Source organism: Perissodus microlepis, chromosome 23 (genome assembly GCF_051167445.1).
Source record: "Perissodus microlepis isolate ML-2025 ecotype Zambia chromosome 23, ASM5116744v1, whole genome shotgun sequence".
NCBI classification, from domain to species: Eukaryota; Metazoa; Chordata; class Actinopteri; order Cichliformes; family Cichlidae; genus Perissodus; species Perissodus microlepis.
This window is the reverse complement of record NC_140482.1, coordinates 4,819,922-4,838,303: the sequence shown is the minus strand read 5'-3', so window position 1 is coordinate 4,838,303 and position 18,382 is coordinate 4,819,922. Positions and strand designations below refer to the sequence as shown.

Here is an 18,382-nt window from a genome sequence, read left to right as displayed (position 1 = left end):
TGTCTTCATGTGAATGTGTTTTGTGTCATTCCGCGCGCGTTTATTATCCATTATTTCCAAGCTTAGCTTTTATTTGAGGGCAAGAACATCCAACTTCCGGTCACAGCTTGGCGAACTTTTGGGGGTCTTGACGCAGCTGGTTCACTTCTGGCTTCGTGGCTCATTGAATCGATGAGGCATCCTATATTTGTCGATAACGCTAAACTGCAAGCGGGAAAATGTCGTACTTATTAGCTACACTTGCGGCTGTTTTGCTGCTCACTTCGGAGGCTTCCGGGAAAACTGTTACGGGACTTTTTAAGAGCGAAGCGGCGAGACAGCAGAAGGGCCAGTTCATCACTAAATTCATGTACCAAGGTAACGTTGACGGTGCTGATGTGCTTGCTGCTGGCGTGTCATTCCAGCTCTGACAGCGGGCTTAGCTTCTTTTCACGCCACCTTAATGATTAACGTGGGGTAATAACGAGCTGACGGCTCAGTTTAGTGCCCGTGTTTGCTTTCCTTTTTTTATTTGCTAACGGCTCTCACTGAGCCGCTCAACAATGGGTGTAACTAACGTGTCATGCGAGTATCTGATAACGTGTGCACTGATTATTAGCAGTTCTGGCAGCATTCAGCCGGCGCTTTATCTTTACCTTTGCTGCTTAATGTCAAATTACTGTTTGTCTTAAGCCTCTGTATTTTATTTTATAGCATTTTTATTCGGGCTGACCTCCAACAAGTATTCCGGAAACTTGCTTCAGGGCACTTTTAGGTATTTTTTTACAGGTCTTATAGGAATCCAACTTCTTTCCGACCCATAAATGAGCTGATTGCACCCCAAGTGTGGGCAGAGGCTGGCTACACATGTCACATGGCATAGTGGGGTTTGTTTTCTGCAAGACTTTTTGCTTTAAAAATGTCTGAAGCTACCAGATGTCAGCTAATCTCACTTGTTTCAGGAGATTAACCCTGTGTGAAGCACAAGGGCCTATGGGTAGAAACCATGCTGGCAAACTAGGGACCCATCATTCGGCCTCAGAGATCCAAAGGCCACTGAAAGCTACAATCTCTTTGTTCTCCAGCTTATATATTTGAAAATGAATGTTTTATATATTAATTATATATTATATATATTATATATTAGTCTAATCAGTTGAGTACATTATTGAATTACTAGTTAGCCGTTTGGTCTGTAAAATTTCACAAACATACTATCTGAGTGTTAAATGTTACATCTGAGAAGCTGCTGCAACCATGGTGCCTTGTCTTCGTTTAGCTGGCAACGGTCTGCTGGTGTGCCGGGTGGACAGCTCAACGCTGGCTAAAGAGAGAGAGTCCAGACTGCTGCTGTATCAGGATATGGACTCGGAGCTGGACAACCTCAGCTGCTCCGAGAGGCTCGCCAAAGCCGACGTGACCAGTAAGAAACCAGCAAGCGCTGATACAATTCTGGATTCTCCTGCCATGACGCCATATTGATTTATGTCTCCACTTTCCTTCCTCCACACTGTCACCTCATCTCTCTTCCCCCACCCCTACCTACCCACAGTTACACTCAGTCAAGAAGAGCACAACCAGACGATCCCACGGCAGTCTTTGCCCACAGCCTGGCAGATCCTGTATGCTGACAGATATACATGTCAGGTAACACAATTATATATAATATTAATGTAATAATGCAACTAGGGCTTTAGTCAGGCAAACCTCCAGCAGCGATGCTGTTGTCACAAATATGAACAAATAAGAGGACACCTCTAAAGGAGACTCTGTGCAAAGACACATGCACTCTATATTGTAGTATACAGTGAAATACAGTCCTACTCCTGCAGAAACTGATGTAGGGTCGCAAATGTTTTGGTTTGCATCACACCTACAGGTCAGTGCATGCACAGTCATGTACGCATATATACAGTCAAATACACACACACGGTCATAAATCTGTCACAATTAGGGCTGCCACGATTAGTCGACTAGTCACGATTACGTCGACTATCAAAATCGTCGACGACTGATTTAAGATTTAATAGTCGACGCGTCATTTGAAGCTTTGTAAGATCACAAAAGACGCAGGAATAAGTAGTAGGATTTAAGAGTGTAATAACGGACTGAAACAGAAGATGGCAGCACTGCATGTACAAGGATGCCAGCTGCCGTTAAACCCCGAAGAAGAAGAAGTAGCTCTGTCCCAGAATTCATAGCGCGGCCCAGCGCAGCCCAGCTCATTTTCCAACAATGGCGGCAGCTAGTTAGTTTTAATATTACTCTTATTATTCTTTCTGGGTCACAAAATAAACGTTTAACATATTTTCAGGCGAGAATGTAACTGCGTAAACCTCAAATATCTGCTCAATTTATCAAGACACCACATACTTTCAAAAGTGCTCCGACGTTTTCGGAGACGTCTGTTACCCTCTAGCTCGATAGCTAGCCGGGGGCAAGACTCACTAGAGCCGGTGAGCACACCGGACTTCCGGCAAATCGTTTTCAAACCCACCGCCGTCTTTCGCTACTCAGGTTAAACATGATATATAAGTCACTTAGATAACTTAAAAATGTTATTGTTTGGCTTTTTTTTTTAGTATTTTATTTGTTCCTGAGTAAATCGGTTTGGCTGAGATTAAAGTTATAGTTTTTACACAGCTGAATAAATGTCAAGCAGACAACTGATTATCAGAAGCATGAGATGCTCGAGAATATACTCCGGTGTCCCGTTATATTTTAGATAGCAAGGAGTTTATTAAACTTCACCGAAACAATCTGCAAATTTCATTAAAATTTAACAAACTATCATCTTGTCTTTATTTTTAGTTAGCACATACCTTAAACACTTAAAGCTATAAGCTAATGATAGTTATATAAGAGCAGATGCATGCTGGTGCAATAAGCTGTCCGTTTTATGTCCAATGGATGCATGATCTGATTAGTCGACTAATCACAAAAATAATCGGTGACTAGTCCACTATCAAAATAATCGTTTGTGGCAGCCCTAGTCACAATAAACATTTATTGTCAGCGAGCTCATTCTAACACAAAACACAACACTGACAGTGTGAATGCACAGTTAAATACAATATTTAAAACTGGTTCTGGAAAAGTAGGTTGAAATATTGGTAGTAATGCTTTTATACTAGATAGTAATGCCTTCAACAGTACTGCATGATCGAGTAATAATGATAGTCATAACTATATGGATTCTGCTTATCACTAAGATTTCCATTCTCTCCTTAGGAAAACGTATTGATTGCCGGCCACGCTGATCTTGATTTCACTGTCCTGCTGTTTAATGCCGACTCGGCTGGAAACCCTCTGGAGCATTTCAGTGCAGAGGAGGCAGGTCAGACACCCCGAATACGCCCTCCGCTGTCAGACTACAGCAGATAATGTCAGTGCATCACTAAGCTCAAGCTGGTGATGCATTTCATGCTTGTTAGCTTCCTCTGCAGTGAGAGTATGACTGTCGGCATAAAGTCCCAAATCCCAAATCTAGTAAAACTAATAAAAAGTTGTAAGGGCTCTTCAGGTGCTATGTCAGACCTCTACACTAAATACATGATTAATGCATTAGGACAGGACTTTATGTTTGACCCTGATGGATTGCTGATGTGACTTTTTCCCCTCTCGCTCTCTTAGGCCTCCACAGTTTTTACTTCCTCCTGCTGCTGGCCTACTTCATCGCCTGCTGCATCTACATCCAGCCTCTGTACCAGGCTCTGAGGAAAGGAGGACCCATGCACACTGTCCTCAAAGTATTGACTACAGCGCTGGCTTTACAGGGCTGCTCTGCGCTCTGCAACTACATCCACCTGGCCAGGTAGATTCAGCAGAGCCAGAGAAAGGCAGCACAATATTTATAATGTTTCTAAAGCTCATGCTACTCTTGATGGCCCACTGTTACATATCAGTAATATTTTATGACTTAAAATGTATTTTAAGTCTTTCGGAATATTTGTATTTATTTAGTACAGAGTTGTTAATAAAAAACTATGTGAATTAAGACAACAGTGTTTCTGTTTGTGCCTCCTGTTGTTTGCAGGTATTCCAGAGATGGAATCGGTCTTCCACTGATGGGCAGCCTGGCGGAGTGTATGTTACCACATCATGGAGCCAACAATATGTCATTACATTTATACTGCAACATTATAAAGAGTCAATAAGAGAAAAAATGAACCTCTCTGATCATGTTAACCTCTCTTTTGGCTCCAATGCAGTCTGGGATATGGTGTCCCAGGTGTCCATGCTGTACATGTTATTGAGTCTGTGTATGGGCTGGACTCTGAGCCGAGGCAGGAAGCCTCAGTCCAGACCTCTGCAGTGGGAACAGTCTCCGGCCTCCACGGCTGTAGCTGTTGGTGGAGTTATTACACAGGTATGCAGAACTTGAGATGACTTCAAGTGTTTAATTTTTAAGGAAAATTTGATCCAGCACATAGAATCCCGATCAGGTAAACATGATGTTTTCAGAATGAGGTGGGAGTTCATTTGGGGTATTTGCCATAATAATATTATTTAAGTAATAATATTTGTTAAGAACCAGACTGTATGTTCAGGCGGTGCTGCTGCTGTGGGAGCAGTATTCAGAGTCGGAGAGTGAACACCACAGCTATCACGCCCAGCAGAGTGTGGCCGGTCTCCTCCTCATGGCTCTGAGAGTGGGCCTGGCCCTCCTGCTGGCCTCCATCCTCTACCAGATCATCTCCACCGAGAGGAGCACCCTAAAGAGAGACTTCTACCTCAGCTTCGCCAAGGTAAAAAAGATTTCTCAATAAAACTGACATAACAGACGCCTGCAGGTTCTCGGGCGGTCATGTGGTCTTGTTCTGTGCAGGGATGCTTCCTGTGGTTCCTCTGTCATCCCATCCTCGTCCTCATGTCTGTGATCTTCAACGAGCATCAGAAGGAAAAGGTTTGAACTCCCACACAAAGACAACAACAGTTTTTGCTATTGAGGATAATTCTTTCATGTTCACTGAGTTTAAATGTTCAGTTCTTACCTTTTGTCCTCCATTGGCCACCAAGTTTACACGCTGCCTCCCACCTGTCTTCCTCCTCTGCAGGTGGTGACCATGGGGGTGATCCTCTGCCAGTCCATCTCCATGGTCATCCTCTACCAGCTCTTCCTGTCTCGCTCTCTTTACTGGGAGGTGTCCTCTCTTTCCTCAGTCTCCCTGCCCCTCACCATGTCCAGAACGAACCACAGGGCGCGCTACTGAGCATGTACACCATCACAATTTTCCTAATAATGATTATCACGAGCTAAGGGTGGATGTGCCATGATGCTGTGACGCTTCTCCTCAAAAAAAAGGTGCTCAGACGCTGCAGGGACTGATTTTCTTTGCAGTTAACTGTTTCCTGGGAGAACTTCTGTAGTTACTAGGAAGCAAGTTACCAAGAAATCATTGAAAGAGGGTGAACAGAGGATTATATATGTACAACAACAGCCTACCTCTAGTTTTAAGTGATTTTTGACTGGAGCCAGCATGAGCACTGCTGAACAAGAGGAGGAGAGAACCGGCTGTCAGGCCGTTTCTTTGGTTCTCCATGACGCCAGCCAAAATACCACTGAAACAAAAGAAAAACGAGGACGGATGAAGACAGCCGGCCAGGATTGAGATTAAGGATGCATCACCTAGAGACGCAGATGTGAGGAAAGAAAAAGGAAGCGAAGATTTACTCCTCACAGGGCCGAATGTGGAGATGGCTGCCCGGGCCTCACGGACGCGGGCCAAGATTAAAATACTCGAGAGCGTTTTATTTCTGTTCTTGGATTTGATTATAACACAAACAGAAGCATCATCGATTTACTATCAAGGAAAAAACAAAGACACTACTATTTAGGTCTGGATTGAAGAAGCCTTCGTCTCATTGAGCTTTCCCTGCTCATTAAAGCTGCAACGACTTGGATCAAAGCCACGAAGGATGGAAAAGTCTCAGTTTGTGTCTGAGGCTGGCGCTTTATATCAGATTAATTAACCCCATGAACAAAGCAAAAGCGAGGACGTGCTACTCTCTGATTGACCTACGATCTCTAGTTTCTACTTAGAAACTAAGGCCTGGTTGGCTGAGCGGCCACGAAGGCTCATTGGTTTGTTTCTGGTGCAGCTCTGTGGCACGGAGGTATTTCGAGCCACTGTTGGTTTTGGTTTTCTCATAGCAGCCGTTACATGTGTTAGGATCGATCGAGATGGGCAGACAGACGGATGGACCAGCGGAAGTTTGAACAGATGGATGCAGCATGTGTTCTGTAAAGCAATGTATTGTCACACTGTTAACTGAGAAGGATGCGTGACTTTGATTGTGCAAAGCCAAAGTGAAGACGACGAGCCAAAACATCAGCATTTACACACTAACATACAGCTGCACCTTAACTTGGGTGCTGATGACTTTATCAGCTGAGAGCATGTGAGACTCTAAATCGCGTAGCTTAAGATGCGTTGCATGGCTAACCCATTATTAAAAAATCTTCAGTATAAAAAAGATCAGGAGGAACTTAAGTCTACTTGGTGGCTTCAAATGAATTTCACTGTGTAAATACATTCCAACCCCACATGTCCATTCCTGTGTCATCAAGTTATTAATGTACATGAGGCTCATTAAATGAGATATTAGTGTTATATAAGAGCCAGGCAGAACTGAGCTGCACTGTCATGTAGGACAAGTCCCACTTAGCAAACTGACAGCTAATATATTTATTAATCAGCTATTTATTTCAAGATCAGCACGCTATAAAGAAGCTTTGGTTGGAGTTTCATGTTTGGTATGTTTTTGCTGATTCTTTTTTTGTCTCCTAAATCATAAATCGATTGTTTTTAATTCATTAAAAACAAATATTTATATTTTACAAATTTATAGTGTAGCATGAAGGTGCAGTACGTTTACCTGGATACAGTCAATCCAGGTCCTTCTTTTAAGAGAGAAAAGCTGGGGTGAAAATATAATTGGCAGCTTTTTAAGTAGCACAGTTGAGCCAACTCCCATCTAAAACAAACACAGACAGACCTCCCATTATAATTTTAAATATATGCTATAATCCTTATTGAAAACCAGTATATACTCCTTATTTATGAAGTTCTACTTGACTATGAGCCTGCGTGGGTTATTTGTTAATCCCAAAATGTGCAACCTTGTTTAAATCAGCATACAGATTGGTTTCTCCTGAAAAAGTGCACGTTTTTCTTATATCCATGCATAATTTACTGTCTGCACACAGGATGTGAGCCAGTGCATCCTGTATGCATCATATTGTCCTTCAATGACAATCTTATTTATGAGGCCACCAGTTATACTGTATACTTTAAATGCTCGTCCTTCAGTTAGAGGCAAAGTGCATTTTGTTTTGTAGTGTTTACATTTCACACTTCAGTTGTCATATATTAATTTTTTACAACCTGTGTAACTATTACACCTGTGATCATGACAACTGTAATAAAATAGATCTGAAACTAATAAGTGCTTAATGTTGTCCTTCATGCTGCAGCTTCAAGAAACGTGACAGTTACATAAAGCACAGCAGCCACTGACTGTGCTTGAGGTTTGAATCATAAGGTACACTGTAACCTTGTCCTATATTTACACTGGTTAATCTAAGTAACCCAGTTCTAGCTTTTTTCACAGCAGGCACGCATCTGCTTGTTAATAGAAAATATGTCTACCAAAAAAGACTGTTGCTATCCATTAGGTCGTAGCCTAGTTGCCACCTTTCTTTCTATGCTTGGTCATCGACATACGTGTATCTGTCACACTGCTAAAATCTTCACGTGTTGCATATTTTGTAAAAAACAAAATCAATCAAGCAATGAGCTAAAGCTGCAGCCAGCCTTTATTTCTTTATATTTTGTTTCCAAGCAGACAGACTTATCATTTTTAAAGTAGTCTTTAGCACTAGTTCTGCTGGCTCCCCACAAAGTTTTCATTTGGACATTGGCTGCTTTTTCACTCACTTTTAGTCTAGTCTTTGAACCTGACTATTTTCACAGGAATATTTCTTCTTTGAGGGATGAACCAGTGTAGTGTCTAATTAAATTGTATCTTTAAGCACTGGAAATCATTTGATTAGCAACAGCTTCATTATTCAGCATGAAAATGAAGTCACAGATATCATATCAGTCAAGGATTGGCCTCCCCAGAGAAGCAGTGTGGGATCATGTTGTCAGAGAACAGAACAAAAGGCAGCCAACATCCAAGGAAGAGCTTTGAATGTCCTTCAAGAATCCTGGAGAACTAGTCCTGAAGACTACTTAAAGAAATGACAAGGACGTTCAGACTGCGGTGAAGAATTAAGGTGATCATACTAAATATTGGCTTGCAAGCTTATTAGAATAGTACAAATAGAAGTGCCACCCCACAATAAACACACATAATAAAAAAAAGAAAAAAACAAAAACAAAAAAAACAATTACTTTACAAATACATTAGTAATGTTACATTCAACTTTAGTGGGAAAGGGGGAAAAAGACAGATAAAGACAGATTAAAAAAAAGAATTATACTAAGTAGTTATCACCCATTTATGTAGCAGAAATATAACTAATTTGCATATGAACAATAAATTTTGCTCAAACTAATGAGTTATCAAAGCTAACAATTTAAAACTAAAAGTATTTACCTGTTATATTTGTAATGTGTAACTGAATATGAAATTAACAAAAGTCAGTTATATTGAAATTATGCTCGTACACTGTATATTTGTAAGGGAAGAACACTTCTGCTAGCTAGCACCTCAGCTTCAGCTTACACTTTGATGGATAACATAAATTAAATTTCGTCACGAACAGGATTCGAACCTGTGCGGGGAAACCCCATTGGATTTCGAGTCCAACGCCTTAACCTCTCGGCCACCGTGACTACGCATGCCCAAGATGCCGGCATACTGGTATACAACCCAAGACACAAAGCCGACGTTTGACAAGTTTATAGTTTATGTATTCTCGGACACGCACTCTTTATCAAAACGTCATTATAACATTATGAAGAATTCGTCCTATAGAACACAGCAACAAAGACTATGAATGGCCCAATTTCTTAACTGGCAAAATTATCCATTAGCAAGCACCAGTTATCAAAAGCCTTTGAGTTGCCTTATTGACCCAATAGACCGGATATATTACATATTTTACATTGTTTTTGAGCAAATGTTATTACCGACTTCTCTTCTGTGAGCACACAGAAATGGAAGATGTAATGTATATCTGGTTTACTTGACTACTAGAACCATCAAGCAGGTACGAGTCAGTCACACTCCCCGTACATCGGCACTGCCATTAGTAATGATGCATTCAACGTCAGTGGGAAATGAGGAAAAGCCGAGATTTAAAAAAAATAAACATTTAATAATTTAATCCCTTTAATATTTAAGGTCGTTTTCTACCATTAGATTGATGTAAATTATTTTTTTCACATTATTTTATCTTTTCCAACTCGTCCTACGAGTTGGTTCGATTTGATTTACTCCATGAACTTTGAATGTAGCATAAGTGCCAGCTAGCAGATATCGCATTTCTATTGGCCAGTTACTGTAAGCTCCGCCTTCTTCTCGCGACCATTAATAGCTCTCTGGCTGCTGACTGAGAACGACTGCACTATCACAGGAGTGAAAAATGATTAACTGGAAGGTAACCATCAGTAGATATATCATTTTAAATGGACCAAATGCACGCTTGGCTATAAGTGTATAACTCATGTGCTCGTTTAGGTTTTCTTTTGCTCCTTTTTTGCCGCAGCTGTCACTAGCTTAAAGCTAACGTTACCATAGACTCTCGCGTTATTTGTTACAACCGCGTCCAAAACTTTTACTATCGTCATATATCATTTAGCATATACATCTCTCTCTCTGCGTGTATATTTCTGTATATTTTAAACCGCAAGTGGCATCTCCAGTTTTTAAACGTGTTGTTATTTTTAACCACAGAAATAAGCTGATAATAGCGTTAAAAGAGGTGACAAGTAGAAACATTATTAAAACCGCGGTCACTTGTTAGATAATATCTATGCCGAATTCAAGAGTGATCTGTGGGAATTAGAAATTTTCTTATAGGATGCTTAATTTAAATTATTATGTAAAGAAAATTTTTAAAATGCAAAGATTTTGAATGCTGTTTCGGTAATGACAAGTGTGTGAGACCCGGTGCAGCTACAAGCTCATAAAGCACATGGTGTGCAGCTGTTTGTCCTTTTTATAACTGCCACCTCCTGCATAAGCAGCTGAGGTAGATAAGAAGAGAGGAGGAGGAAAATCTCCTCTGGGGTCCCAGACATTTCTTTTGCAGCAAACCTCTTAAATCTAACAGAAAAAACAGAAATAATATAAAGAAACTCTCTAACAAACAGTATTTCTGCATATATATTTATATTTATGTTAAATATGTACCCTTATCTATGCTCAGGCTTTGGACAACGTCCCCTTGCTTTTCTACATCTTAGCCCTGAAGACACTGCTGCTGTGTCTGGGGTTTGCTGGGGTGAAGATCTACCAGAGTAAGAAAGCAGAGGCGGCCCTGAAGAAGCAGCAGGCTGAGAAGAGGAGGCTGGCCCAGCAGACGCAGGAGCTCATCGACAACCTGAAGGAAGACTGACGAGTGGAGGGAGAGGAGCAGAAGCTGCTGTACACGGGGAAGAGATGGTAATTACATGATAAGCAACAAACAACGCATGACGGCACCACTGGTTGTTCTAAATGTCTTTCTTTTATTTGCAGTTTGGTTTATTATTAGTTATATATGGAGTCAGCACATAGTGTAGTATTGTTATTAGAGATGGCACGATACCACTTTTTTATGCCTGATACCGATATCATAAATTTGGATATTCGCCGATACCGATATGAATCCGATATAGTGTATTTTTTTTTAATAAATAAAAATGTTTTTTTTAATATCTTGCTGCATTTTGTATAAGTTCATACTCAAGTTTTAAGCTAATAAACCTGAACCTACACCATCCTTCCTATTCTGGTATTTTAAAGAGTACTTAGCAAAAATATTAAGCAACCTAACTAATAGGGTTGCCAACTCCCAGCAAAAAAAAAAAAAAAAAAAATAGGGAAACACCCCCCGCCCTCCGCCTCGTGATGCTTAATCAACGTAATCAACTTTAATTTAACGCACATGTAATTAAAAAAAAAATGCACAGAAATCAATTATTTTTCCACAATAATTAAATAAATTCAACATCTTTCTTCAACAAAATTGCAGACTGCACAGATGGTTCCCAAAGGAAAAAGTACTATAGCTTACTAGGGTTTATTAGACTTAATAGTTACCATATACAATAATGGACTTCTATACATTTTACATCAGATTAAAACTTTGGGTGTAAGATTGAGGTAATTATTTAATAAAAGCTAGACATTTTAAATGAGAATAAGACAGAAAAGTATGTCTTTGTGCCCCCTTTTCCCTGTTCATGCCCTACCTGCCCCACTGGCTAAACTTTGCTAGACCCGCCCCTGCACAGTTAGCAGCCATCAACCACGCAGAAAAAGGATCCTGGTGTAGAAAGTAATATTAAATAAATTCAAACAACAGCTTATCAAGCTTTAATGTGCTACTGTTGTTTAGCCGCTGGTTTCCTCTTTCTGGTGCAAAGTGGACCAAAAACAAACAAGAGAGACGGAATCGCGACAGCCGATCAGCTGATCATTGATCAGTTTCATGATTGAAGTAGCAGCAGGAGAGGGAGGAGGAGAGAAGAAGCAGTCGCTCCATATATCGGTTGTTAAACTTAACGTGGGAATGCTTTACAAATATTCAGAGATGAACTTGCACACTTGCTTTACTTCTCTCTGGGATCACTTTCTCGGAGATGAAATGCCGGTTTGGTAGCGAGGCTCCAACTGCTCAACCAGACCGCCGACAGGTCTCGCACGCCACAGCCACCCTATCACGTGACACATACTGCTCCAACGTGCTAAGGTTATGAGCTGAGTTACGCCGTGTCGCAAGTTTTGTGAGATGCTTTCGTGATATTTAATGGATCGGATTACTTTTTTTTTTTTTAATTTCTTTCTGATATCCAATCCAGTAATTTACGTCAGTATCGGACCGATACGTAGTATCAGATCGGTTCATTTCTAATTAATAAACTAATACAAGTAACCACTGGTTGCACTGATGTGATTAGACTCTTGTGAGTCATCAGTCTCTCAAATGTCCTTCTCTCTCCTCCAGGGAAACATCTTACCGACCAGAGCTGCAAGCCACTTCCTCCAAATATGATGAAGATGTGTGATTTTCAGCAACAGGGACACTTTCCCGAGTTTCAGGAAATGATGTGGTTAAAGTAGCAGGACTGTCAAGCACATTTTTATATTTCAAGGTGCCGTTTTTTTAAAAAGGAAAATATGACAGCCAAAAACAACAACAAAAAAACCCCAAAAACTCCATAACATGCAAACTTCAGTATGAATACTAAGATGAGAGGACAGGGATGAGGTAAAGCTTGCTCATTGGTCCAGTATTGGCCGTATGCCACATACATGATCTGCTGAGGCGGTCATTCAGGCTCCATGCAGATGAACTCAACACTTCCTTTGCTTTGTACCTGTGCAAGTCTGTCAGATTGGTGCATTTATATGAATATGACGCAGTGTTTTTTTTTTTTTTTTTTTTTTTTTTTTTTCCTGTAAGATTCTCTGTAAACTATAAACCAAAACTGTTTCTGTTTTTTATAATTATATTAAATTCAACATGTCACATCTTGTTGTTTTTTCTCTAACTTACTTCATGTCTCCATGTTATACTCTGCAATAGTAATGTGATTTGTTCGTTTAATCTGTTATTGACAGTGAGGTGCTGCTTTAGGTTTTATAGTAGTTACTGTCAAAAGGAAATATTCCTTAAATAGCATCTAGGAAATGATCATTGAGGCGCTTTTGTGCTTCAAGGAAAGCAGGAGGAAACTAGAGAAAGTTTTAGCGCCCTCTGCAGTTTGTGTGTGGAAGTGCAAAAGCTTACAGCACCTGGTATTCCCAGGCGGTCTCCCATCCAAGTACTGACCAGGCCCGACCCTGCTTAGCTTCCGAGATCAGACGAGATCGGGCGTGTTCAGGGTGGTATGGCCGTAAGCGAACGATCAGCTCAGAAACAGCCTTTTTATACATGCTGTAGCGACAAATGCACACGTTTTCTCTTCTATATAGAAGTTAAAGTCTCCAAACGACAAAAATGTTTGAATTACAAAACACACTGTTCTATAATAATCTAACATATGTTATTATGGAGATGTTACTGTGGGAAAAGCATTTCTGCAGCTCAGTGTTGAAGCTGCAGTTAACAACGAATAGCTGCATGCTTTCACTGTAACATATGGAATTTAGAACAATAATATATATCAAACTGTGAGACATTAGCCACTTATAAAATGCCCTTTATATAGCAACACTCTCGCTTACGGCCATACCACCCTGAACACGCCCGATCTCGTCTGATCTCGGAAGCTAAGCAGGGTCGGGCCTGGTCAGTACTTGGATGGGAGACCGCCTGGGAATACCAGGTGCTGTAAGCTTTTGCACTTCCACACACAAACTGCAGAGGGCGCTGCTGCTCATGTTTATGCTCACAGGCATGAAAAGTTAGATTTCTGGGTAATAAAATCTTTTTTCTATCTTTTTAACATGAGAATATTATATTTCCATCTTGTCTTCCACAGTAATCAGATTAATGATGAGACAAAAGTAGAACAAGGAAAGAATAGGCCATGTATCTCACGTTTAAACAAAACTGATGTTTTCTGAAAAATCTCACACAGATAAACATTTACAGGAAATTACTTTTCCTTCAAAACAAACATCAAAGAGTCTGTGGTTTTCTTTATTGATTGTACTTGAGTAGAAGCTGTAAAGGAAAATTTCTATTATTCTTATTTAAAGTGTTTAAGTTCTTAAGCATATGCTTAGTTCTGACAGTATAATAGACTGTTCAGTGGAAGTTTCTAAACTAGATGAACTTATTTCAGCCCCAGTAGTTGAAGAAGACAACTCCCTATTGCATGCATAATATACCACTGAAATTTATAAAACAGCTTTCAAAAACAAGTTTGAATTTATTTTGGATTTTCTCAAATGCACACAGTGACAAAAGCATACACACAGTCAAATCTTTTCATATGAGGTGCTGAAGGTTCTGCACCTCATAACTCAACAAGCCCTATTAACTTCTCATTAGTGATCATGGCTGACTACAAGTGTTAGTTTCTTTTCGCAGCATAAAAAGGATTAGCTTAAAAGCACTTGTTGGATTGACCAATATTTAGAACAACGGAAAGTCCAATGAACTCACTGTAAAACATTTTAAGCCATTTTTATACACTTACAGATTCGGTTCAAATAATCGTTTGTAATTACAAGTTGTTTGGATATGTTACCACTTTGCCAAGGACTGAAAGAAGACCAAAGAGTCCCCCTTAGATCAGAGGGAATTTGTTATTACTGTGAACTGAGGATCCCAACCCCTTCTGGAAAGAAAGCTTTCTGGGCAGACTAGACTATGACTGAGCTATATGGCCACAATGACAACAGTTATGTTTGGTGTATTAAAGATGATCCTTTGAAATCTGAGAACACTGTACCAGATGTTAAGCATGGTGGTGGTAGGATCATGCTCCGGGGCTGATTTGCCGGATGGAATAATAAAGGAGGAGGACTAGTAAAGTGATTTTACAATCAACCATTGAAACTGATCATCAGAGATAGAAAACGTCTATATTCAATGCTACTCCAAATCCTCAACCTCGACTTATTAGTAAAAGAAAACAAATTTCATAATATAATATGTTCTGATGACATTCAGTTGGATCTGATTTACACATCAGAGGCTTGGTCAAGTAAATGAACATGAAATTTAAAGAAGAAAAAACTGCATGAGAAAATATTCAATACGTGACTTTCCGTGAAGCTGTGCTGTCACACTGTGGCTGGCCAGCGAGTTTGTCAACCATCAGATGACACTGCATCAGAGAATTTTCGCTAACCACTTTCTTCTTTTCATGAAGACAACTCAACACCTTATGAGTGTTTGCAGCTTGGTAATGCACCGTGCGCCAAAACTGTGAACAACTGAATTTGTTCTGAGAGCAGAAGAAACTTCTATGAATGCAATAACTCTAGATGTTATCGCACTAACTACATATGTTATAATGCAATCTTTGTGTAATTTAAGGTTATAAATGGCAGTTTTTGGTTACTTTTGAGTTTACCTTCATTAATTTCACTTTTACAAAGCACTTATTTTGCCTTGTTTGATTTCATTCTTTTCAGAACAACAGCACAAATAAGAATTTACAGTTATTATTTCATTCTGACTGTATTTTTGATAAACAAACACACACACACACACAAAGCTAGACTACACAGTCAAAAAATTCCAGAAATCTCTCAAATCTCAAAACTTGCTGTCAGTGTTGCTGTTCTTTATTTTGCATTCACTCCAAGAACCCTTTTCCATAGCAAATGCCACATGCTGTCATATAATTTTGGCTGTTATGCTGCATTTCCCCCCCCCCCAATAGCAAATTGAAGTTGTGTTTTATTTACATTTTTCCTTAGAAGATGCAGTTTTTACTGTTTCTTCTTGCACTAAAGGTGATTTTCAAAACTGGTATGTAGTTTGGCGTCCGCATTTCTGACCCAAACTGAAACGAGACTCAGTGAGGGTTTGATGTCATCTTAAATCAATCACGTGATTTGGATGCTTTGTCTGTAGACTCTAGAGGGTGATACGTTCTCAGTTTATTGCTTCACACCAGACAGCCTCCTGTAATTCAGAAAGCAACTTTAATGCTTCAATACAAATGAAGAAGATAATTATCTTCTTCATTTGTAATAGCAGCCAGATGCTGCTAATGAACTGCACTTGATTAACTGTTTATCAGCAAGTGTGAGCACCTTTACGAAAGCATAATATTTGACAGTTAACACAATTATCATAATCTTCCCAGGAATCATGTCCCAGAAAATTCACGCCAAGGTCAAACTGTGTAATGGTCAGAAAAAGCTCAAAAATCCAAGATTATATGTCAGACTCTACAGGCCTCAGTTAGCATGTTAAATATTAAAGTCCATGACAGATCAATTAGAAAAAGGTTGAATAAGTGTGGCTTGGTTGGAAGGGTTGCAAAGCGAAAGTCTGCATGGATGCAAGTTTGGTAGTAAAGTTGCAATCTCATACCAGCCTTCAATACGTGGTGAAAATTTGAGTTTTCCATGAACTCCCCTGTATACCGAGTACTCTAGAGTCAATGGTGTGTTTCGATGTACTGCACAGCAGGGTAAAGTTCCCAAGCACATCAGGAGAGCTGCAACAGGATGACTGAAAAAGACAAGAATCGAGGTGTTGCAATGGCCCGGTCACAGTCCAGACCTCAACCTAAAATTCAGTGCAGGGAACTTAAGATAGCTGTACATAAATAAATGTCACAAACTTCAATGATGTGAAGAAACAATGTAAAGAAGAGTGAGCCAAACATCCTTGTGAAACACTGATAGTCATACAGAAACAATTTGGTGACACTATTGCTGCTAAAAGGTAAATGACTGAATCCTGGAGTGTTCTTAGTTTTTCAGAGTATGCTATAGATTCCTATGAAAACACACTTTTCCACATGACTGTATGTTTGTTTGTTTTCTTCTGACTGTGCTATGAGGATTAAGTTATGATTTTCTTAACAGTGCAGCAGCAGCTTGAGAATGCTGCTTGGTTAATGGGAAGTCTTAAAAGACCTGGTCAAATGTCTTACTGGAAATGTTTGATATCTTCAGTCAGCTCAGTGCAGATTTCCCCAACCTGTGTTTGAATTCAGACTTTACATGACAGCATTGACTTGCTGCTTAATTAAAAAAAAAAAAACTAGTTCAAGGTGTCCTGCATATATAATACAGTGGTCCCTTGCTGTAACGCGGCCTCGCTGTGTCGCTGATTGGTTTTTGCAATTTTACATGCTTTTTTTTTTTTTTTTTTTACAGCGCATTGTGTTCTGCGTCTTGATCAGCTGTCAAATTTACTTAAATCTTCGATCGCTAGCAGTGTGACTCTGAAGTGCTGTACTGTATGTTTGTAAGTTTTCTCGCCAACAAACACAATAATTTGATTTCATTCTGTAATACTGGACTTATTTTTCTACGAAGGTTTGAACTGTGATTGCAGCCATTCCCCAACTCTCTGTGAATGGTACTCATGGCTGTTGATCAGTCGGCTGTGATCAGTGGTTGTTGATCAATGGTCATGAGAATTTGCATAATGATGATGGAACTGACCTCCCAGCCCATTGTTCCTTCAGTCGGCTGGTTTCAGTCATTATGCAAATGTACTGTTTATAAGATTGAGGAAACCTGCAGTCAGCTGAGACTGAAGAAGTCACTTGGATGAGTGACGAAACGTTTCTCCCACAAATTGCTACGTCCAGATGAACAGAATCAACTTTTGGAGGTTCTATGTGCTTTGTTTGGCCTATTGTCATGGCGGGAGGGGACGTGGCCCCCCTCACGTGACATCACGCTCCAAACCCTATAAGATGTCTGGCTCCGCCTCTGCTCAGTCGGCTAGTGCCTGAGCTCGGATCATAGCAAAATTAGGGGGAATTTAGGACTGTGTGCTATGTGCTTCGAATATTGTGTGTAGTTTTTGTTTTATACAGTTGTCAGTCAGGCAACTAACTATGAAACAAATTACACTCCAAAAGACCCCGGGCTTCTGAAGCAACAACCCGGGCTTAAGCCCAGTAAGCCACCTCCCGCTCCGCTGATGTCGTGAACACAGCAGAACTCAGGCAAGTGAACTAAGAGGTTATTTATTATTAATGACTGAACAGGGACGGCCAGTTTTCTCCCTAATATTATAATGCTAATGTATATCAGAGAGCTGTTAATAGAATTGAGTCTGTTAATAGAATTAAAAGCATATTAAAAACAAAAATGTAACTTTGTTGGAGTCATTTCAAATTGAGAGACATGGTCATCATTAACTAGGGATGCAATGATACACAAAATTCACGGTTCGGTTCGATACTTTGGTGTCACAGTTCGATATTTTTTCAATACAAAAAGAGAGTTTATTACAGAGAAATGGCTCTTTCCAAAATAAAAGCTATACTATACGCTTCTTCTGGGCTATATTCTCAGCAGCATATTAAACATATCAGGTCCCCATAAGGAGAATCGTGTGCTAACGGCTGTCTAAATGACTCGGGTAAAGTTTGTAGCATGCGTGCTTGTTGTTTTTGTCTGCTTCCACTTGTCTTCGCACTAGGATGATGTCGGCGTAAATGTGCAGTCATATTCGTTCTGTTCCCACTAGTGCTGTCAGCGTTAATCTCGTTAAAATGACATTAACGCCATAACGCTGCAAATCTCCGTTAACGAGTTACCGCGGATCGCCCCGTGCGTGGGGCTGGACGGCGTCAAAATGTTAACATGC

At 40.1% G+C, this 18,382-nt stretch overlaps 2 protein-coding genes and 3 non-coding genes across 5 annotated transcripts; 3 read left to right on the top strand and 2 right to left on the bottom strand.

Moving 5' to 3' along the window:
- The first annotated feature begins 104 nt into the window (after window positions 1-104).
- On the top strand, window positions 105-7,430 carry gpr180 (G protein-coupled receptor 180). Its single transcript, XM_084922269.1, has 10 exons — window positions 105-357; window positions 1,259-1,402; window positions 1,532-1,626; window positions 3,211-3,316; window positions 3,613-3,793; window positions 4,016-4,065; window positions 4,191-4,348; window positions 4,530-4,727; window positions 4,808-4,885; window positions 5,037-7,430. The coding sequence occupies exons 1-10, from the start codon at window positions 219-221 to the stop codon at window positions 5,190-5,192; spliced, it is 1,305 nt and encodes a 434-aa protein (XP_084778395.1). The 5' UTR covers window positions 105-218; the 3' UTR covers window positions 5,193-7,430.
- A 1,310-nt stretch (window positions 7,431-8,740) lies between these two features.
- Window positions 8,741-8,822, bottom strand: trnas-cga (transfer RNA serine (anticodon CGA)). The gene has a single exon. It is a non-coding gene; the product is annotated as a tRNA-Ser (tRNA).
- Window positions 8,823-9,498: 676 nt separating this feature from the next.
- Window positions 9,499-12,669, top strand: smim11 (small integral membrane protein 11). The gene is made up of 3 exons (XM_084922637.1): window positions 9,499-9,589; window positions 10,361-10,596; window positions 12,143-12,669. Exons 1-2 carry the CDS (start codon window positions 9,575-9,577, stop codon window positions 10,547-10,549), a joined length of 204 nt encoding a protein of 67 aa, XP_084778763.1. The 5' UTR covers window positions 9,499-9,574; the 3' UTR covers window positions 10,550-10,596; window positions 12,143-12,669.
- A 252-nt stretch (window positions 12,670-12,921) lies between these two features.
- LOC146360807 (5S ribosomal RNA) lies at window positions 12,922-13,040 on the bottom strand. The gene has a single exon (XR_014799615.1). It is a non-coding gene; the product is annotated as a 5S ribosomal RNA (ribosomal RNA).
- Window positions 13,041-13,359: 319 nt separating this feature from the next.
- LOC146360806 (5S ribosomal RNA) lies at window positions 13,360-13,478 on the top strand. Its single transcript, XR_014799614.1, has one exon. It is a non-coding gene; the product is annotated as a 5S ribosomal RNA (ribosomal RNA).
- Window positions 13,479-18,382: the final 4,904 nt, after the last annotated feature.